This window comes from Heterodontus francisci, chromosome 2 (assembly GCF_036365525.1).
Source record: "Heterodontus francisci isolate sHetFra1 chromosome 2, sHetFra1.hap1, whole genome shotgun sequence".
Classification (NCBI taxonomy): Eukaryota; Metazoa; Chordata; class Chondrichthyes; order Heterodontiformes; family Heterodontidae; genus Heterodontus; species Heterodontus francisci.
The window spans coordinates 211,468,041-211,490,709 of NC_090372.1; the positions used below are offsets into that span (position 1 = coordinate 211,468,041).

A 22,669-nucleotide genomic window follows, 5' to 3' on the forward strand; every position below is an offset into this window, starting at 1 on the left:
CGTAGCTCTCAGTCTCATGAATGCACCGCAGTGTCGCCAGCTGCCTCTTAAGTTCCAAAACCCGGAGCTTAAGCTGCCGTAATTGACCACACTTCCTGCACAAATGGTTCTTCAGGATACGCAAAGCATCCTGGAGCTCCCACATAGCACAGGAGATGCATTCTTGAGGTTGAAGCGCCCCTGCCATCCCTTTTATTTATTTGAACGTTGTGGGCAAGAGATGCAGGGGGAATGTGAGGAAGAACTTTTTTACTCAGTGAGTGATAATGACCTAGAACTCTCTGCCTACGAGAGTGGTGGAAGCGAAAACAATCAATGATTTCAAAAGTGATGATTTAGGTGTGAATATAGGAGGTATGATCAATAAGTTCGCAGATGACAAGAAAATTGTTGGTGTCGTAAATAGTGAGGAGGAAAGCCTTAGATTACAGGATGATATAGATGGGCTGGTAAGATGGGCAGAGCAGTGGCAAATGGAATTTAATCCTGAGAAGTGTGAGGTGATGCATTTTGGGAGGACTAACAAGGCAAAGGAATATACAATGGATGGTCGGACCCTAGGAAGTACAGAGGGTCAGAGGAACCTTGGTGTACTTGTCCATAAATCACTGAAGGCACAGGTAGATGAGATGGTTAGGAAGGCATATGGGATACTTGCCTTTATTAGCCGAGGCACAGAATATAAGAGCAGGGAGGTTATGCTGGAGCTGTATAAAACACTAGTTAGGCCACAGCTGGAGTACTGTGTACAGTTCTGGTTGTCGCATTATCGGAAGTATGTGATTGCACTGGAGAGGGTGCAGAGGAGATTCACCAGGATGTTGCCTGGGCTGGAGCATTTCAGCTATGAAAAGAGACTGGATAGGCTAGGGTTGTTTTCCTTAGAGCTGAGAAGGCTGAGGGGGGGGGGACCTGATTGTTGTATACAAAAATTATGAAGGGCAGAGATAGGGTAGATAGGAAGAAACTTTTTACCTTAGCAGAGGGGTCAATAACCAGGGGACATAGATTTAAGGTAAGGGGCAGGAAGTTTAGAGGGGATTTGAGGAAATGTTTTTTCACCCAGAGGGTGGTTGGCATCTGAAATACACTGTCTGAAGGGGTGGTAAAGGCAGGAACCCTGACAACATTTAATAAGTATTTAGATGAGCACTTGAAATGCCATAGCATACAAGCCTACGGGCCAAGTGCTGGAAAATAGGATTAGAATAGATAGGTGCTTGATGGCTGGCACGGCCACGATGGGCTGAAGGGCCTTTTTCTGTGCTGTAGCACTCTGTGACTCCATTGCACTTGAAGTGAATCGACTAGGAGGGCTACAGGTATTGAGCAGGGGATAGGGACACACTGGAGTGCTTGACAGAGAGCAGACATGAACTTGCTGGGCTGAATGGCCTCCTCTTGTGTTGTAATAATGAATTGTCAGAGTACAGCACTCTTCCAATTCTGGCTTCTTGCTTATCCCCTATTTCAATTGTTCCAACAGTGGTGGCCTTGCCTTCAGCCACTTGGGCCCCAAGCTCTGGAATTCCCTCCTTGAACCTCTCCACCTCTCTCTCCTTTATCATTCCTTAAAAATTATCTCTTTGATGAATCTTTTGATCGCCCGTCCAAATATCTTTCTGTGGCTCAGTGTCAAATTATGCCTGATAATGCTCCTCTGAAGCACCTTGGGATGTTTTTACTACGTAGCTCTATATAAATGCAAGTTGTTATTTTCTCCAGATGGATCTTGTATTGTTCGTATTCTGAGGGATTATTGTTTAATTAAGGTACTGAAATCCTCTTACATGACTTCATTGAACTGTGATTTAGCCAATGTGATTTATTTCTAAATCCATCATTGGTTCTATTTCTCTAGTTTTTCATGCTGCCCTTGTAACAGTTAACATCAGCTTGACTAAGATTTTACCACTCTTGCATCTGGGCAAGAATGTATGTGATCAAGCCTTGCTTCCGGAGTTGAGCAGATAACCCAAGCTGACACTTCATAGCTACACAACGTTACCAGAGGTACAGTCCTTAGGATGAGATGTTAAACCGAGTTTGTTCAGGTGAAGTACCCTACTGCACTTTTTGATGAAGGCTGGGAAGTTCTGCTGATGCCTCAATAAACACCACCAAAAAACAAATCATTCAGTGCACAGCAGCTCGTGGGAATTGATGATCCAGAACGGCTGTCTGAGGTGAGTTCTCTCTTGTGTCTTGGTCGATATTTATCTCTCGACCAATATCATTAAAAGAAACAAAAACAGATGACCCGGTCATTTATCACAGTATTGCTGTTTGTGGCAGCTTGCTGTGTGCAGATTGGCTGTGCATTTCCTGCATTACAGCAGTGGCAGCACTTCCAAAATACTTCATTGGCTGATGTCCTGAGATCATGAAAGGTGCTATATAAATCCAAGTCTCTCTTCCTACATAACAAAAGTTGTTACTCTCCAAAAGCAGTGGATTATGTTAAGTACCCTTACATGTTTGACTGATGTGATATTTATTCTTTAAACAGAATAAAAAGAGCTTGTTATTTTTAGTACATTTCACGTCCTCAGGATGCACCAAAGCTTTACAGCAACTGAGAACCTTTCGAGTAAAAGCAAAATACTGCAGATGCTGGAAATCTGAAATAAAAACAAAAAGTGCAGGAAATACTCAGCAGGTCTGGCAGCATCTGTGGAGAGAGAAGCAAAGTCAGCGAGAACCTTTTGAGTTTGATCTCTGTTCTAATATTGGCTCATACAGCTGCCAATTTGCAAAGAACACTGCAATGAATAAACAGATGATCTCTTTTTTAGTGGTGTTGGTTGAGAGATAAATGTTGGCTAGTTCACCCCTGCTGGTCTTTGTTGTGATGCCCAGCAGGCAACTGAGCCTCAGTTTAACATCTGATCTGAAAGAAGGCACCTGCAATGGTGCAACCCTCCCTGAGTACTACACTGGAATGTCAGCCTAGATTAGGTGCACAGATCGCGAGAGTGGGGCTTGAACCCCTGACCTCTGACACAGAGAAGAAAGTGCACCACTGAGCCACGGCTGGCATTTGGGAATAAAAGAAATATAAGAAATTTGTTATCTTCCTCTCACAGGAACTCGTGAATCTGTTGTTGACTGGCAAGGCTGTCTCCAATGATGTCGTGGAGCTGGATTCTGGCAATGGCAACATCACAATCCTCAAAGGAGTTTCAGGACGCAGTGACATAGGACTGCTGTCACTGTTTGAGCACTATAGTATCTGCAAGGTTTGTGCCCTCAGATCCCACTGCTCAGCACTTTTTATTGCATCTAATTGGATTGCTCTCGTTGTATCAGCACTAGAGTATCTATAAGATATATGCCCTCAGCCCACTGGTTTTGGTGCACCAGATGGTGGAAAGTATAGCCAAGTAGAGAGGCTTTAGTAAGGGTCAACGGTGTCGCCACCCATGAGTTAGGTTTCAGTCAAAGCCAGGATGTCAATGCAAGTAATACACAAGAAGGTCATGGGCAGCCTTGAGTGAACAAACATCCTGGAAGGAAATGTGGAAAGAGCTAGTGTTGGTCTGCTGGCAGAGTTAAAAGAGGCAGTGATGGGTGAGGTGAGCAGGAAAGATTGGGAAGGTTATCTAGAAATAGGTATGCTAGGTGAGCAGGTTGATAGAGGATGGTAGAGTTGGGATTGCTGTTTGTAAGCAGACAATAGAGTCATAGTCATTTATGGCACAGAAGGAGGCCAGTCGGCCAATCTAGTCCATGCCGGCTCTCTATGGAGCTATTTTGTCATTCCCACACCCCGGCTTGATCCCTGTAGCCCTGCAAGTCTATTTCTCTCATCCAACCTCCTCTTGCAATCATTGATTGTCTCTGCTTTCACCACCCTTGTGGGCAGCGAGTTCCAGGGCACTACCACCAGCTGCGTAAAAAGGTGCTTCCTTATATTCTCCTCCATCTTTTGCCCAAAACCTTCATACTGTGTCCCTTAGTTCTTATACCATTAGTTCATGGGAACAGTTTTTCCTTGTCTAACTTATCTAAGCCTGTCATAATCTTGCACACTTCTATTAAATCTTCCCTCAATCTCCTTTGTTCTAAGGAGAACAAACCCAACTTTTCCAGCTAACCTTGTAACTAAAATCCTCCATCCCTGGAACCATTCTGGTAAATCTCCTCTGCACCCTCTCAACGACCCTTACATCCTGATGTGTGGTGACCAAAATTGGCCACAGTATTCCAGTTGGGGCCTAACCAGAGCTTTATAAAAGTCCAGCATAACATCCCGGCTTTTGTACCCAATGCCAGCTATGCCCACACCCTGTGAATGATTAAATTAATTAAAATATATACATACGCAGATATATAAGTAATATTTTGGAGGTGGCAACAAGCAGGCTTTTGCATGGACTAGGTGAGAGAGGCAGCAAGGGGCACAGCCTAGGGCCTGGTATGTGGAAGAGGTATTGAGATGAAGTGGGACAGCAGGCAGCAACACCCTAGACTGGGAAAATCTCAGTAAACTGGGTGAAAGCAAGAGGAGAGCAACACCACGTTTCAGTGACTGTGAATTGTGCCAGAACCACTGTGATCATTGAAGGACGTTACCTGGAAGTGCAGTGTAGCTGGTTGAGGGAGATGTGGACTTGTAACAGTTAGCAGCTGCAGAGGGAATCCAGCAACTTCTCGCTGTGGCGCTGAGAGCAAATCCACTCTACTTGACAGAGTGCAATCTGTGTCTGTTCCCTACATCTGTAAACAAGGGTCTGTGACACAATCACACCACCAGTCTGTCTGCTGCACCTTTTAGTTCTGTAAAGTGGAAGGAAGAAGAATTCTAACCTCATTTAGGGGGAGCAGCACCACCTGGATGGAGCCGTGAGCTTATCCAATGAGTGACTGACTCTCCACACCAGCATCGCATCAAAGCGCAGCTTCTCAACATTGAAGCCAAGTTTTATGTAGTAGGTTGCTTCCTGTTCCTTCAGCAAATCAATTGCCATCATTGTACAGTGTTGTTGTCATTTCACCTTTCAGCAGTTCCTCTGTCAACGCCATTGTCCTAAGTCTCCCACTTACTGCAGTAAAGGCGACAAATCTTTTGAGAATTAGTGGAAACCAACAGTTTTATTTTATCAGTAAGTTTCAGATTGGCCAGTCAGGTGGATAAGCAGGGGAGGGGTAGCAATGGGAGTGTGATTTAATACCGGCTGCTTTTTGAATGTCACTCCTCTCTCTCTCATTAGCAGTTCCGTGAGCTTTGCTCACTTTTCTCTCTGTCCTTAGCCATGTCCTTTTCTTCCCATTATCTCTTAATTAGTGGGTGCCTGAATCCTAAAATGATGCAGCATGGAAAGCCATTCTGCCCATTATGCAACTATTGGTTAAGACCATAAGCGGGCTCAGTTGTGATGTTTTAATGAAAGAATCTTTTTCATAGTCTGGGTTCACTTGCCACTTTGGCGAGGTACAGTAGGGTTGCTAGCATCAATGGAACCATACTTCCATCAAGAAGTCAATGCCTTCAGAAAAGGAGGGGAAAATCAGAACAGGAAGGCAGGGAATGCAATAGTCGGAGCAATTTGAAGATATTGTTCCTGAAATGCTTTGAACACAATCAGTAGAATGCAAATAGAAGCAGGAGTAGGTCATTAGCCTGCTCCACCATTCAATTAAATCACACCTGATCTGCACTGTTCCTCAACCAAATTTACTTGTCTTTGCTCCATTTTCCCCTGATACCCTTATCTGAGAGAAATCTATCAATCTTCAGTTGACCCCAGCATCCACAGCCTTTGGGGCAGAGAACTTCAGATTTCCAGTACCCTTTGTGTCCAAGTACTTTGTAATTTTCCTCCTGAATGGCCTAGCTCTAATTTTAAGATTATGTCCAGTTGTTTGTGATTCCTCTACCAGAGGAAATAGTTTCTCTGTATCTACTCTATTGAATCCTTTTTAACATTTTAAGCACCTCTATCAGCTCAACCCTCAACCTTCCATACACAAATATCCTTCAGATTTTAGTCCCATTTAGAATAATCCTGGTTACAGTCAATAGATAAATTGTTATGCAGGTCAGTACCCTTGTTCTTGGGTTAAAAGAAGTTTCATTTATTTGGAGAATATTGCTTATTGAAATCTGAAAACTCCGAAAAGGCAGAGCCTCATCTCTGGGAAAACCAGGAATTGATGGATATAGGATTTGCCAACTAATGAGGGGTGCTCAAGAGGCCAAAATTGGAAGAAAGCAGAGATCTTCGAGGCTTATAATCATAGAATTTTTCAGCATAAAGGAGGCCATTTGGCCCATCAGGTTTGCACTGCTTCTTTCATAGTAGAGCTGGAGGAGGTTCTAGAGGTTGGGAGAGGCAAGGCTATGGAGGGATTTGAAAGTGAGGATGAGTATTTTAAAATCAAGGTGTTGCTAGATTGGCAGCCAATGTACATTAACGAGCACAGGAGTGATGGGACTAATGTTTTGGTTGTTAATGTGTGAAACTTTTGGTAGCCAGGGAGAGAAACTTGGAGGGGTATTGAAAAGTTAGAAGGGAGAAGATGATGCCTGAAGATCTCTTCAAGGTGTAATTTTCATTGTACACTGTTCATGTAGTTGTTAACCCGTCTTAAACTGACACTGTTGAATCACAACAGAACTTTGAAACCAACATATCAATCAGTGCACTATTGGAGGAAACTAAACTCCCTGGGGGTCAGTATGTTGAATTTAATCATCACGCTATAGAGAAGTGACTTGAAAAGAAAATAAAGCTCCTTTATTTATAAAGTTCCTTTCACGTCTCAAAACGCTTTACAGTCAATGAAGTACTTTTACTTCTAAGTGTAATCACTAATGCAATGTGGAAAATGTGAGAGATTTTAATGCTGAGGAATGGTTATGATGTAGGAAACATGGCAATCAATTTGCATACAGCAAGGTCCCACAAATAGCAGTTTAGTATGGATCAGATAATTTATTTTATTGATCTTAAGTTGAGGGATAAATATTGGCCAGGTCATTTAACTATCTTTACTCAAATTATATTTATCTCTGAAAAAATGGATCTTTCTCTTTTCCAGGTGGAATCCTTCCTGAAAACTCCCAAGTTTCCTGTCTGGGTGGTGTGCAGTGAGAGCCACTTCAGCGTCTTGTTCTGCTTGAAGAAGGAGTTGATGAGTGACTGGAAATTTGAGAGAAGGTTTGATCTGTATTACTATGATGGCCTGGCTAATCAACAAGATGAAATTCAACTCTCAAATCGGTGGGTAACCTATGAAATGACAATTTTAAAGTATTCCTGTTAGTGAGGGACTAGTGATTGGGGAGGTGGTGGTGGGGGGGGGGGGGGTGTGGGGGTGCAGATTCACTAGAATGATACTAGCGCTAATATAATTACATTATGATTTGGGCGGCACAGTGGCGCAGTGGCTCGCACCGCAGCCTCACAGCTCCAGCGACCCTTGTTCAATTCTGGGTACTGCCTGTGTGGAGTTCGCAAGTTCTCCCTGTGTCTGCGTGGGTTTCCTCTGGGTGCTCCGGTTTCTTCCCACATGCCAAAGACTTGCTGGTTGATAGGTTAATTGGCTATTATAAATTGCCTCTAGTATAGGTAGGTGGTAGTGAAATATAGGGACAGGTGGGGATGTGGTAGGGATATGGAATTAGTGTAGGATTAGTATAAATGGGTGGTTGATGGTCGGCACAGACTCGGTGGGCCGAAGGGCCTGTTTCAGTGCTGTGTCTCTAAACTAAACTAAAAAAAAATCATGAAAGGCCTTTTCCTGAGTAAAGGGTTTATGTGTGAGTTCACAGTCATCTGCCACAGCGGTGGCTTCTCTCACCCTGTGAATTCTGTGTACTTCTTTGTGAGTTCTTGTACAACTTTGGATGTTGTTTTTAAACTCTTCCAGCAACATTACTTCTCTCCAATTTTTATATGAGGGTTCTTAGCTTGAGAGATTGTATCCAGCGATCAAAAGCCATATGTTTGATTCTTTAGAATTCAATGAAAGTTTGTGTGTGTCTTTTCCCAGTGTGTCAGAATTTCTGTCTATATGCTTCTGATACTAGCTCATATGCATTTAGAATTGCAGTTTTAGTTTGTTCATATTTTTTTTTTGTTTATTTAGAGATACAGCACTGAAACAGGCCCTTCGGCCCACCGAGTCTGTGCCGACCATCAACCACCCATTTATACTAATCCTACACTAATCCCATATTCTCTACCACATCCCCACCATTCTCCTACCACTTACCTACACTAGGGGCAATTTACAATGGCCAATTTACCTATCAACCTGCAAGTCTTTTGGAGGTGGAAGGAAACCGGAGCACCCAGCGGAAACCCACGCAGACACAGGGAGAACTTGCAAACTCCGCACAGGCAGTACCCAGAACTGAACCCGGGTTGCTGGAGCTGTAAGGCTGCGGTGCTAACCACTGCACCGCCCATTTTTTATATTCAGAGGAATTTTCTTTTGATAACAGGGAAAAAGCTTCACGAGCCCTATCCACGAACACGCCTTGTAAGTGGAGAATCCAGAATTGTTTAACTTATCATGGATATCTCTCCCTGCCCTAAAAACTCCTTAGCATTAATTCTGGCCATCTCTTTTGTTTCCAGCACCATAGAGAAAAACAAGAATACAAGAAAACCTTTTTGTTTATTTTTCTACAATTGTAGAGGTTAATATTCCTCCCGTTTTTCACATCTCTCATTTGTCTGGCGGTTCAGAACCTGGCTTCGAGCTTCGCAATTTGTTATGGCCATGTGGTGTGGCATGGGTGGTTCCCACTGTTCAACTCCCACCTGACCCCAGCAAGTGTATTTGTATTAGAGTTTAGCCCCTTGGTGATTTATTTCTCAAATAAACAGACAGCGACAGGTTTTCTTGTAGGTTTAAAAAAACAGAAACTCAATTGTTTATTGATCAATATGCCTTATCCCAAAATTGTCACAACCCCATCTACTTATGCATTCGCTCACGCATACACACAAGAAACACATAAAGACTAGAAAGAGGAAGGTGGTTTTTAGTGAGTGGGAAAGGTTTTGATCAACCTGTTGAATTCTCTTGAGAATCAAGTTCTAGATAGATGCAGGCCTGAGATGATTGTAGATTTCTCTCTTGTTTGAAGGTTCAGTTGAAGATGGTGGGTTACTTCTAGCTCTCTCTGCTGTCTACTGTAGATGCCATTTTTTTCAACAGGACATTGTGCTTCCTTGCCTGGCTGGAATTCCAGCTGTTACAGGTTGCTTTACCTTCTGAGTCAGTCTCTCTCTCTGGCTTTTTTTTTAAAGGTAAAACCGTGTCACCTCTCACCTCCTGGTAGAGACATTCTTCTATCTTCCCCATGGTGATTGCACAATGGCCCAGGATGTGACTACTTCACACCTCCTTTGTTTCAGAAGAACATATTCAATTCTGGAATGTTTTCAGAGGTCCAAATGGGCAGAAAGTGTGTAAGTGATAAAAGACGGAGTGTTAGCGATACGGAAACAAAGAGTGAGCACACAAGAAGCTCTCCACCAGTAAGGAAAGAAAATGCAGAGGACAGGAATGTAAACCACTGACCCGTGTGTTCCCATTGCAGAAAAACTGGGCATATCAAAGCTGACCGCTGAAAGTTAAAGGGAAAGCCCATTAACCTTATAGGGGTGCACAAGGTTAACAAAGAAAAGGGTGCCCTGACAGACCAGACTATGGCCCTAACTGTGGTCAAGGTTCCCCATGGTAGGCTGATGGAGAAAGTGAAGGCGCATGGGGTCCAAGGTGTACTAGCTAGATGGATAAAGAACTGGCTGGGCAACAGGAGACAGAGAGTAGCAGTGGAAGGGAGTTTCTCAAAATGGAGACGTGTGACCTGTGGTGTTCCACAGGGATCCGTGCTGGGACCACTGTGTTTGTGATATACATAAATGATTTGGAGGAAAGTATAGGTGGTCTGATCAGCAAGTTTGCAGATGACACTAAGATTGGTGGAGTAGCAGATAGTGAAGGGGACTGTCAGAGAATACAGCAGAATATAGATAGACTGGAGAGTTGGGCAGAGAAATGGCAGATGGAGTTCAATCAGGGCAAATGCAAGGTGATGCATTTTGGAAGATCCAATTCAAGAGTGAACTATACAGTAAATGGAAAAGTCCTGGGGAAAATTGATGTACAGAGAGATTTGGGTGTTCAGGTCCATTGTTCCCTGAAGGTGGCAACGCAGGTCAATAGAGTGGTCAAGAAGGCATACGGCATGCTTTCCTTCATCGGACGGGGTATTGAGTACAAGAGTTGGCAGGTCATGTTACAGTTGTATAAGACTTTGGTTCGGCCACATTTGGAATACTGCGTGCAGTTCTGGTCGCCACATTACCAAAAGGATGTGGATGCTTTGGAGAGGGTGCAGAGGAGGTTCACCAGGATGTTGCCTGGTATGGAGGGCGCTAGCTATGAAGAGGGGTTGAGTAGATTAGGATTATTTTCATTAGAAAGACGGAGGTTGAGGGGGGACCTGATTGAGGTGTACAAAATCATGAGAGATATAGACAGGGTGGATAGCAAGAAGCTTTTTCCCCCAGAGTGGGGGATTCAATTACGAGGGGTCACGAGTTCAAAGTGAAAGGGGAAAAGTTTAGGGGGGATATGCGTGGGAAGTTCTTTACGCAGAGGGTGGTGGGTGCCTGGAACGCGTTGCCTGTGGAGGTGGTAGACGCGGGCACGATAGCGTCTTTTAAGATGTATCTAGACAGATACATGAATGGGCAGGAAGTAAAGAGATACAGACCCTTAGAAAGTAGGCGTCATGTTTAGATAGAGGATCTGGATCGGCGCAGGCTTGGAGGGCCGAAGGGCCTGTTCCTGTGCTGTAATTTTCTTTGTTCTTTGTATACTGCCGTAGGTACGGAAGAAGTAGAGAAAATTAATGAAGGCTATCAGGAATTTGTTTTAAAAGGAACAGTGTCTCCATACCCCTCTAGTGAGGCAAGTAAACACACTGTCCTGCTTTGAGACACCGGGGCCATTCAATCCTTATGCTGGGTAAAGGAATGACCTTCCCACCAGACAGCTTGCTAAAAGAAAGGGTCATTTTAAAAGGAATTGAAGCAGGATACTTGTCTGTATCGCTGTATCGGGTCCACTTGTAGTGCAACCTTGTTTCTGGGTCAGTTACTGTAGGAATTGTCCCTACAGGAGGAAGGCCCTGGAAACTTTCCTGTCTGTGCAGTAACAAGGGCCATGGCCAAGCAAGCTCCCACGGAGAGAGCTGAACCAGAAAATCAGCCCGATGACTCAGAGGTCTGGCTGGCTGGAACTTTTTTCAGAAATTATGGGGAAATATATGACAGACCCTCCATGATTGAAGCCCAAAAAGTAGACCCTGATTTACAAAAGATAGTACAGACAGCTTATTCTGAGGCAGATAGAGAAGCAGCCTGAGTGTTACTATTTAAAGAATGAAATTTTAATGTGGAAATTGAGACCCCTACAGCGACCCCAGCAGAGGAGTGGACCGTAGTTCAACAAATTGTGTTTCCCCCCTAAATGTCACAGAGAGTTTCTGTGAATTGCCCATGAAATCTCTATGGCTGGGCATGTGGGTAGCTGAAAGACTCAAGCCCGAATTAGCCATCAGTTTTCATGGACACAACTCCACAAAGATGTACTTAAATTCTGCCAGACCTGCCAGATTATTGCGAAACCCCATTAAACCTGCACCATTGATCCCCATTCTTGCTTTCGAATAACCTTTCAGTAGAGTTCTGATTGATTGCGTGGGATCCCTACCCTAAACCAAGACAAGTCGTCAGTTACCTGTTAACTCTCATGGATATGGCCACCAGATTCCCAGAAGCCATACCCTTGAGGAAAATTACTACCAAAGCTGTAGTCAAGGGGTTAATGCAGTTCTTCACCAGATATGGACTCCCCAGAGAAATACAGTCGATCAGGGAACCAATTTCATGTCCCGAATGTTCCATGAGGTCATACAAAGCCTCAGTATTGACCAGCTGAAATCCTCAGCATACCACCCCCAATCACAAGGGGCTCTGGAATGGTACCATCAGGCCCTAAAAACCATGCTCCTTTGTCTGAGACAGAGGAATAATTTTCCTGCAATTTGCTACTAGGGATTCCCTCAATGAATCCACAGGTTTTACTCTCTTTGAATTGATTTTCGGACATGAGGTGAGAAGCGCCCTAAAATTGATCAAGGACAAGTTCCTCGATCAAAGAGAGGAAACCTCGATAATAAACTCCCTTCCGGGAGACACTTTCCCAGACCCGTGCAGTAGCAAAGGAACACCTCAAAACCTCAGGAAAAAATGAAATGGCAAGCAGATAAGAAAGCTGCAGTCTGTGAGTTTAAACCAGGGGACCAGGTTCTGGTGCAGCTACCCCTGCAGGGTAAACCTTTAAGCCAGGTTTAGTGGCCCATATAGTGTGGGGAAAAAGGTGAATGAGGTGGACTACCTAACTAACACTCCTGACAGAAGGAAAACAACAAAGACTGTGTCATATTAGCATGCTGAAAAGATACTACAGCTGGGAACTGGGCAGATCAGTAAGTGCATGTCAGGCAGTAAAAGTGACAGAGGAAGAGAGCAGTAATGAGGTCAAAATGATTGAGGACGAAAACCCTGAAAACTCTAAAATTGAACCTCCTACCACCAAATTGGAAAACACCGGAATTTTAAAGTGATTAGACACAATGCTGGACTATCTCTCTGAACAACAGAGACAGGACCCAATCACATTATTAAAGGGGTTCAAGGAGTCAAAGACTTGCAGGTTGATAGGTAAATTGGCCATTGTAAATTGCCCCTACTGTAGGTAGGTGGTAGGAGAATGGTGGGGATGTGGTAGGGAATATGGGATTAATGCAGGATTAGTATAAATGGGTGGTTGTTGGTCAGCACAGACTCGGTGGGCCGAAGGGCCTGTTTCAGTGCTGTATCTCTCTATGACTCTTTGACTGCAGGAACAAACCAGATTGCATAACTTTAAAAGTGCACCATGTGCAGACAGGAGAGACCCCATCAACAAAACTGAACCCCTAAAGACTGAACCCTATTAAGCTAGCTCAGGTCCACCAGGAAATCCAGTACATGCTGGAAAATGATTTAATCGAACCCAGTCAGAGTAGCTGGAGCTCTCCTAAAGTACTATTTCCCAAACCTGATGGTTCAACCAGGCTCTGTATTGATTACCGCAAGGTCAATGCAGTTACAAAAATAGATACATACTCAATCCCCCATTTTGAAGACTGCACAGACCAGGTGGGAAATTCCATCTACATCAGCAAAATAAGACTTATTGGAGGAAACTGGCAAGCACCAATGACCCACCAGGCAAAGGAAATCTCCGCATTTGTCACCCCCGATGGCTTATTTCAGTGCAAAGTAATACCCTTAGGTCTGAAAAATGCCCCAGCCACATTCCAAAAGGTTAATGAATCAAGTGATAGCTGGTCTAAATAACGGTTGTTTACCTCGACGACCTGCTAGTTTTTAACAACACATGGGAACACAATTCAAATGATCTACAGGCACTCTTCAAAAGCTGACAGAATGCTCACCTAGTGGTCAACTTTGCAAAAAATCAAATTCATCAAAGCCAAAGTCACCTATTTAGGACACATCGTGGGCCAAGGTTAAGTGTTGCCAAGGACAGCAAAAGTTTAGGCTCTAGTAGATTTCCCCTTTCTAAAAACCAAGAAGGAAATCATACAACTCCAAGGAATGTGAAGATTCTACAAATTTGTTCCCAATTTCAGCACCTCAGCTGCTTCCCTAACAGACCTACTACAGTGCAAAAGTGGTGTGGTCAGAGCCGTGCCAGCTAGCATTCAAAAAGTTGACGGCAATTCTCACAAACAACCCGGTATTGGCAGCCCCGAATTTCAACAAACCTTTTAAAATGGCCATTGACGCTGGAGTAGGCGCGTCCGACTCCAGGATCATTATTCATGTTTGGAAAGACCAATTGGCTATTTTTCAAAAAAACTGGACAGACACCAAAAGAAATACTCCACTACAGAAAAGGAAGCATTGGCCTCCTCTTAGCTCTTCAACATTTCAAAGTTTATGCCATTAATGGGCACAAAGAGATTCAAATTCATACAGACCACAATCCACTCACCTTCCTGAAAAAACTTAAAAGTAAAAATCGCCAGGCTTTTTCGATAGAGTTTACTCCTGCAATGATTCAACCTAAACATTTCACACATACCAGGAAAAGATAACGACCTACCCGACGTATTGTCCAGAATGTAAACAACACTATGTACTGATATCAGACTCGGGGCTGGAAGCCTGGGGAATGAATTAAATGAATGCATAAAGTGGCGTGACCCTAAACTGCCTGTTTCTTTTTTCCCTCTTTCTAAACCCAAACAAAACAAAAAACTGTTACAAGAGTTTTGTTTTTTTTAATTGAAAGCTTAGAATTCTGTGGGTTTTTAAAAACTGAGAAAAAGGATTTTTCTGTGAACACTGAATGCTGAAACTTGGTGTTTGAACTGAGTGAAACCGACTGCAAGGCGCCTGTTTCCAAACAACTCAGTAGAGAGAAATGACAGGTAACATTACTTGATTGTTGGGAGTTTTAGTTTCACTTTTGCATTGTGAAAGACCAGTGAGCTGGACATGCAGCATGCTGTGAAATCTGGCTGTGTTCTGCCTGCAGACCAGAGAAAAGACCTCTCTCTGTAAAGAAAGAATTGCATCTCTTGGAAAGAAATCCTACATTTGAGATTTGGCTGTGGTCTGCCTGGAGTGAGGAAAGGACCCCTGGAGAGAGGAAAAGACCCAGGAAAAGATGAGTTGGTACTCTGTGGATGAAGACATCTTTGCAGAGAGGAAGCCCTTGCATTTGAAAGGTAGTAGATTCCTACTACCTCCAGTCTCTGAAGAATCCCTGCCTCAAGAGTGATTCCTGTTGCCTCGTGTTTTGGGAGATCCTGAAATTTCAAGATGCTACTTCAAAACCCAAGCAGACCTGTTGCTACACCCTTTTGCTGAAAGACCTGCAAGACACCTGCTGCAGAAAAATTGCCTTGAACGCCTATCCATCACAGAGTGTTCAACAGCCTTGCCTGCAGAAACTTCGAGTGGCACCCAACTATTCGAATCTGGGACATCTCACCGTACCGGAAACATTCTACCAGAACATGATAAATTCAATCATTTTATTTTTCCTTTTTATTCCTAAGAAACAGTTGCAAACCAAAACATCATTTTTCCCTGGTTAACCGTTTTTTTTAAAATATGTGTGTGTGCTGAAGGTTAGGAAGAATAAGAAGTTTGAAAAGAATCCTTTCACATATAGAGCTATCTCAATTTTGCTTAAGACTTAGTTTATTAATAAATAGATAATTTTGTTACTGTTTAAAGAAACCTGGTTTGGTGTGTTTTATGCTGGGGGACAAATAGAGTGTTTAATTTGGCTATTCTCCAGTAGGTGGGAAACTTTACTAATATGTTGTGACCTGAGGAGTAGCGGGACTGAATTAACAGTGCATTACTCCCGCCTTGGTCGTAACACAACATAAAAATGAAATCCAAGGAATTTCATTTTTTCCCTTTTGGGGGAGGTGTCACACACACCAGAAGTGCGATGGTACAACAATCATGGACCAACTCTGAAGAGTTATGAAAAACTGACTTTGTCTTTAGAAAATGAACCTTTATTTTAATAACTGAACAATGGTTCAAAATGGCCACCAAAGAAAAAAAAAGGGATTTGGCCTTTTGTGTATTCAAACTGTCTGACAAAGACAAAGGACAAATCTTCAAAGCCAAAACATATTAATGGAACCCATCTTACACCTTTCCTAAAAACTTTCCAGAATTGAATGTCTTCTTCTGAAACAAAGAAGGTGTGAAGTAGCCATGTCCTGGGCCATTGTGCAATCACCAAAGGGAAGAGAGGAGAATGTCTCCTACAAGGAAGAGGGATGTGACGCAGTTTTACCTTAAAAAAGACAGAGAGAGGGAGAGAGAGACTGACCCAGGTGAAGCCATTTGTAACAGCTGGAGTTCCAGCCAAGCCAGGAAGCACAGTGCTTTGCTGTAAAAATCTGACACCTACAATATACAGCAGTGAGAGCTAGAAGTAACCCACCATCTTCAACTGAACCTTCAATCAAGAGAGAAATCTACAATCATCTCAGGCCTGCATCCATCAAGAACATGATTCTCAAGAGAATTCAACAGGTTTATCGGAACCTGACTTCCCCCCCCCCCCCCACTCCCCCCCCACTGCCCACCACTACAAACCACATTCCTCTTTCCCTTCTCTTTCTGTTTCTTCTTGTGTATGCGTGCGAGCGAATGTGTGGGAGGATGCGGTAGCGACAATTTCGGGATAAGATTTATTGTTCAATAAACAACTGACTTTGTTTTTTTAAACCTACAAGAAAACCTGTCGCCGTCTGTTTACTTGTGAAATAAAACACCAAGGGGCTAAACTCTACTACAAATATACTTGCTGCAGTCAGGTGGGGAGTTGATCAGTGGGAACCAACCACGCCGCCTTAACACAGCGATAAAAATTTTGAGGTCTGTGGTAATTTTAAATGTCTCGCTCCAAGCCTTAAACTTGTGCTTTAAAATAACCTAGTGGGTAGTTATTTCAAAACTGGGTGATCTAACATACGGCCTGCCGAAGGTTTCCATCCTGTCACCAATCCTCTGTGACTGACTGCGGCTGCCCGTAGCTCGGCTTTGATTGACGGCTCTCCTATTGAAGTGTACGTCAGGCGGAGGGGTAGGCGGGGCCTGTGTCTGACAGACTGCAGCCGCCTGTCTGTGATTGCTCAGTGTCTGTGACTGACAGCAGGCTGCCCGGGCGGGGTTAGCGCTAACCAGCAGTTCGCAGTGCAGGCACACTGGGATCAGCCACCACTGCTGTTTTACATGGTTTAGGGAGCAAGCGGGAATAGTTACTGTGGGAAAGAGGGGCCTAGAGGGGGGGATAGAGAGAGAGAGAGAGAGGGGGGAGAGCAGGAAGCAGGCCTGCAGACAGCCATGGGTGCAGGGCGGAGTGGCGCTGAGGAAGCACAGAGAGTGAGACAGAGAGAGACAGAGCAAGAGAAGAGACAGAAAACACAACAACGGTACAGCAATAGACCACTAAAATAAAAGCAAAATACTGCGGATGCTGGAAATCTGAATTAAAAACAAGAAATGCTGGAAATACTCAGCAGGTCTGGCAGCATCTGTGGAGAGAGAAGCAGAGTTAATGTTTCAGGTCAGTGACCCTTCTTCAGGACTGGCAGATATAAGAAATGTAAAAGATCTTAAGCAAGTAAGGCGGGGTGGGGCCAGAGATAACAAAAGAGGTGTTGATAGGACAAGGTCACAGAATAGCTGACCAGAAGGTCATGGAGCAAAGGCAAACAATATGTTAATGGTGTATTGAAAGACAAAGCATTAGTACAGATGGTACAGATAGGGCGAAAACTGAACAGCCACAAGTACAAACATGAAAAAAACCACAGTGGGTAGGCACAGTAGAAACAAACGGAACTAAAATAAAATAAACACAAAAAAAAAGAAAAAATAACTAAAAATAAAAGTAAAATGGGGGGCCCATCATGCTCTGAAATTATTGAACTCAATGTTCAGACCGGCAGGCTGCAGCGTGCCCAATTGGTAAATGAGATGCTGTTCCTCGAGCTTGGGGTCATGCTTTCGGACTGAGCGGAGGTGTTCCACAAAGCAGTCACCCAGTCTGCGTTTGGTCTCCCCAATGTAGAGGAGACTGGATGACCGCTTTGCAGAACACCTCCACTCAGTCCGAAAGCATGACCCCGAGCTTCGGGTTGCTGGCCATTTCAACACACCACCCCTGCTTTACTTGCTTAAAATCTTTTACATTTCTTATATCTGCCAGTTCTGAAGAAGGGCACTGACCTGAAACGTTAACTCTGCTCGTCTTTCCACAGATGCTGCCAGACCTGCTGAGTATTTCCAGCGTTTCTTGTTTTTATTACAGGAATAGACCATATGGCCGATCGAGCCTGCTCCGCCATTCAATATGATCATGGCTGATCTTAGGCTTCAACTCCACTTACCCGCCCGCACGTCATATCCGTTGGTTCCCTGCGAGATCAAAAATCTGTCTATCCCAGCCTTAAATGTATTCAAAGATGGTATTCAAAATTCACAAGCCTTGGAGTGAAGTAATTTCTCCTCACCTCAGTCCCAAATGATCATCCCCTTACCCTGAGACTGTACCTCCATGCGGTTTAGATTCCTTGACCAGCAGAAGCAATCTCTCAGTGTCTACCCCTATCCAGCCCCTTCAGAATCTTGTATGTTTCAATGAGATTGTCTCTCATTCTTCTAAACTCCAGGGAATATAGGCCCAATTTACTCAGCCTCTCAGGGGTGGGTGGAAGGTGGAGGGGGGAGCGGGGTAGGGGAAGTGGGGGAGGTGGAAGGGTGGAGCGGGGGAGGGGCATGGTGTCTTTCCCTAGTAGAATATAACATAATTGCATGGATAGAGGATTGGTTAGCTAACCGGAAGCAGAGAGTAGGCATAAATGGGTCATTTTTTGGGTGGGCAAACTGTTACTAGTTGCAGTGTCACAGGGATCAGTGCTGGGCCTTAACTGTTTACAATGACAAAGGGACCGAATGTATGGTAGCTAAATTTGCTGATGACACAAAGATAGAACATAGAACAGTACAGCACAGTACAGGCCCTTCGGCCCACGATGTTGTGCCGAACCTTTAACCTACTCTAAGATCAAACTAACTACCTACCCTTCATTCTATTATTATCCATGTACCTATCCAAGAGTCGCTTAAATGCCCCTAATGTATCTGCTTCTACTACCACCGCTGGCAGCGCATTCCATGCACCCACCACTCTCTGTGTAAAGAACCTACCTCTGACATTTCCCTGAAACCTTCCTCCAATCACCTTAAAATTATGCCCCCTGGTGATAGCCCTTTCCACCCTGAGAAAAAGTCTCTGACTATCCACTCTATGCCTCTCATCATCTTGTACCCCTCTATCAAGTCACTTCTCATCCTTCTTCGCTCCAATGAGAAAAGCCCTAGCTCCCGGTAGGAAAATAATATGTCATGAGGACATAAAGTGTCCACAAAGAAAAACAGATAGGTTAAGTGAGTTGGAAAAAAATTGGCATATGGAGTATAACGTGGGAAAATGTGAACTTGTCCACTTTGGCAGGAAGAATAGAAAAGCAGTATATTATTTGAATGGACAGACACTGCTGAACTCTACAGTACTGAGGGATCCAAACCTGTGACCTCTACCAACTAGAAGGACAAGGGCAGCAAATGCATGGGAACAGCACCACCTGCAAGTTCCCCTCCAAGCCACACACCATCCTGACTTGGAATTTTATCGCTGTTCCTTCATTGTCGCTGGGTCAAAATCCTGGAACTCCCTTAACAGCACTGTGGGTATACCTACCCCACATGAACTGCAGCGGTTCAAGAAGGCAGCTCACCACCACCTTCTCAAAGGCAATTAGGGATGGGCAATAAATACTGGCCTAGCCAGCGACACCCACATCCCATGAATGAATTAAAAAAAAAGAGATCTGGTGCCCTGGTCCATGAATCACAAAACGTTAGTATGCAGGTCAGCAAGTGGTTAGGAAGGCAAATGGAATGTTGGTGTCTATTGCACAGGGAAATAAGAGTATAAAAGTAGGCGAGTGTTGCTACAGCTGTACAGGGCCTTAGTCAGACCACATCTGGAGTACTGTGTACAGTTTTAGTCTCCTTACTTAATAAAGAATATAGCTGCATTAGAAGCAGTTCAGAAAAGGTTCACTCTACTGATTCCTGGGATGAAGTCGAGCAGGTTGGGCCTGTATCCATTGGTGTTTAGAAGCATGAGAGATGGCCTTGTTGATATAAAGTGCTGAGGGGACTTAACAGGGTGGATGCTGAGAGGATTTCTCCCCTTTTGGCAGAGTCTAGAATTAGGGTACATTGTTTAAAAATTAGGGGACTCCCATTTAAGACTGAGATGAAGAGAATTTTTTTTCTCTGAGGGTCATTACTCTGTGGCATTCTCTTCCCCAGAGAGCAGTGGAGGCAGGGTCATTGAATATATTCAAGGCTGAGTTACACAAATTTTTGATCGACGAGGGAGTCGAGAGTTACAGGGGGAGGAAAGGAAAGTGGAGTTGAGGCCACAACCAGATCAGCCACGATCTTATCGAATGGCACAGCAGGCTTGAGGGACCGAATGGCCGACTCCGGCTCCTAATCTGGAGTATTGTGTGCAGTTTTGGTCTCCTTATCTGAGAAGGGATGTTCTTGCTATGGAGGGAGTGCAGCAAAGGTTCACCAGACTGATTCCTGGGATGGCAGGACTGACGTATGAAGAGAGATTGGGTCTATTAGGCTTGTATTCACTGGAGTTTAGAAGAATGAGAGGGGATCTCAGAAACCTACAAAACTCTAACAGGACTGGACAGATTAGATGCAGGAAGGATGTTCCCGATGGCGGGGGAATCCAGGACCAGGGGTCACAATCTAAGGATAAGGGTAAGTCATTTAGGACTGAGATGAGGAGGGATTTCTTCACCCAGAGAGTGGTGAACCTGTGGAATTCTCTACCACAGAAAACAGCTGAGGCCAAATCATTAAGTATATTCAAGAAAGAGTCAGATATAGCTCTTAGGCTAAAGGGGTAGGGGAGAAAGCGGGAACAGGGTACTGAGTTTGGATGATCAGCCATGATCGTATTGAATGGCAGTACAAGCTCGAAGGGCTGAATGGCCTACTCCTGCTCCTATTTTTCTATGTTCTATGTTTCTAATTCTTCTGTACATGAAATTAACATAACAAGAGAGGAAGTATTCAGGGCTTTAATATCTTTGAAAGTGGATAAATCCCCAGGTCCAGATGAAATGTATCCTAGGCTGTTAAGGGAAGCAACAGAAGAAATAACGGAGGCTCTGACCATCATTTCCCAATCCTCTCTGGCTACAGGTTTGGTGCCAGAGGACTGGAGGACAGCTAATAATGTACCATTATTTAAAAAGAGAGAGAGATAGACCAAGCAGTTACAGTCCAGTCAGCCTAACCTCACTGGTTGGAAAATTATTGGAAAAAATTCTGAGGGACAGGATAAGTCTTCATTTAGAAAGACAGTCAGCACACATTTGTTATGGGAAGGCAGTGTCTGACTAACATGATTGAAATTTTTGAGGATGTAACAAGGAGGGTCAATGAGGGTAGCGCATTTGATGTAGTCTACATGAATTTTAGCACGGATGTTGATAAAGACCCACATGGCAGACTGGTTACAAAGATAAAAGCCGAAGGAATCGAAGGCAAAGTGGCAAGTTGGATCCAAAATTGGCTCAGAAGCAGGAAGCAAAGGGTAATGGTCAATGGGTGTTTTTGTGACTGGAAGGCTGTTTCCAGTGGGGTTCCACAGGGTTCAGTACTAGGTTCCTTGCTTTTTGTGGTAGAGATCAATCATTTGGACTTGAATGTTGGGGATATGATTAATAAGTTTGCAGGTGACACTAAAATTGGCTGTGTGGTTGACAATGAAGGAGAAAGATGAAGACTGCAGGAAGATATCAATGGACTAGTCAGGTGGCGGAACAGTGGCAAATGGAGATCAATCCAGAGAAGTGAGAGATAATGCACTTGGGGAAGGCTAACAAGGCAAGGGAATACACAATAAATGGTAGGACACAGAGAAGTATAGAAAAACAGAGGGACTTTGAAGTACATCTCCACAGATCCCTGAAGGTGGCTGGACAGGTATTTAAGGTGGTCAAGAAGGCACACCGGAAAATTGCCTTTATTAGCCAAGGCATAGAATATAAGAGTAGGGAGGTTCTGCCGGAACTGTACAAAGCACTAGTTAGGCCACAGCTGGAGTACTCAGTGCAGTTCTGGTCACTGCACTACAGGAAAGATGTGATTGTACTAGAGAGGATACAGAGGAGATTTACGAGGATGTTGTCTGGACTGGAGAATTTTAGTTATGAGGAAAGATTGGATAGGCGAGGATTCTATATTCTAATTGAATAAAAAATTAGCTTAAGGACAGAAAACGAGTCGAGATAAATAAAAACAAGAAATGATGGAAATACTTAGCAGGTCTGGCAGCATCTGTGGAGAGAGAATCAGAATTGACGTTTCAGGTTAGCGACCCTTCTTCAGAACTGGCAAATATTAGAAATGTCAAAGGTTATAAGCAAGTAAAGCAGGGATGGGGCAAGAGATAACAAAGGAGAAGGTGCAGATAGGACAAGATCACAGAATAGCTGACCAGAAGGTCATGGAGCATAGATCCATCTTTCTCCTTCATTGTCAACCACCGAGAGTCAGCATGACTTGATGGGATGAATGGTGTCCTTCTATGCCTCAGTAAATGCCAGTTCAATTAATTTTAAAACTGAGATAGATCGACTTTTGCATTTCAAGGGTGTTAAGGGATATGGAGCCAAAGCAGGTGGAAGGAGTTAGGATATAGATCAGCCATGATCTCTTTGAATGGTCAAGCTGGCTGGAGAGGCTGAGCAGTCGACTCCCATTCCTATGTTCCTATGTATAACTAGTTTCAGGTCAAATTGCAAACAACTGTCAATCATACAAAGAGTTGTTAAAGCAAGGAAATGACTCGATGACTTTAAGTGTATAAAATTATGAGGGGTCTAGATAGAGTGGACAAGAAGGCCCTATTCCCCTTGGTTAAC

At 43.9% G+C, this 22,669-nt stretch overlaps 2 protein-coding genes across 4 annotated transcripts in view; one reads left to right on the top strand and one right to left on the bottom strand.

Moving 5' to 3' along the window:
* The window catches only part of LOC137351868 (probable ubiquitin carboxyl-terminal hydrolase MINDY-4), a 36,505-nt gene extending 25,625 nt beyond the window's left edge, over positions 1 to 10,880 (top strand). The window contains exons 3-5 of the mRNA XM_068016747.1: positions 3,087 to 3,239; positions 7,045 to 7,226; positions 10,856 to 10,880. Of these exons, the coding sequence (XP_067872848.1) occupies positions 3,087 to 3,239; positions 7,045 to 7,226; positions 10,856 to 10,880 (360 nt within the window). The remainder of the gene's footprint in view (positions 1 to 3,086; positions 3,240 to 7,044; positions 7,227 to 10,855) is intronic.
* mindy4 (MINDY lysine 48 deubiquitinase 4) overlaps positions 1 to 22,669 on the bottom strand; it is a 305,544-nt gene that overhangs the window by 98,256 nt on the left and 184,619 nt on the right. The window lies entirely within an intron of this gene.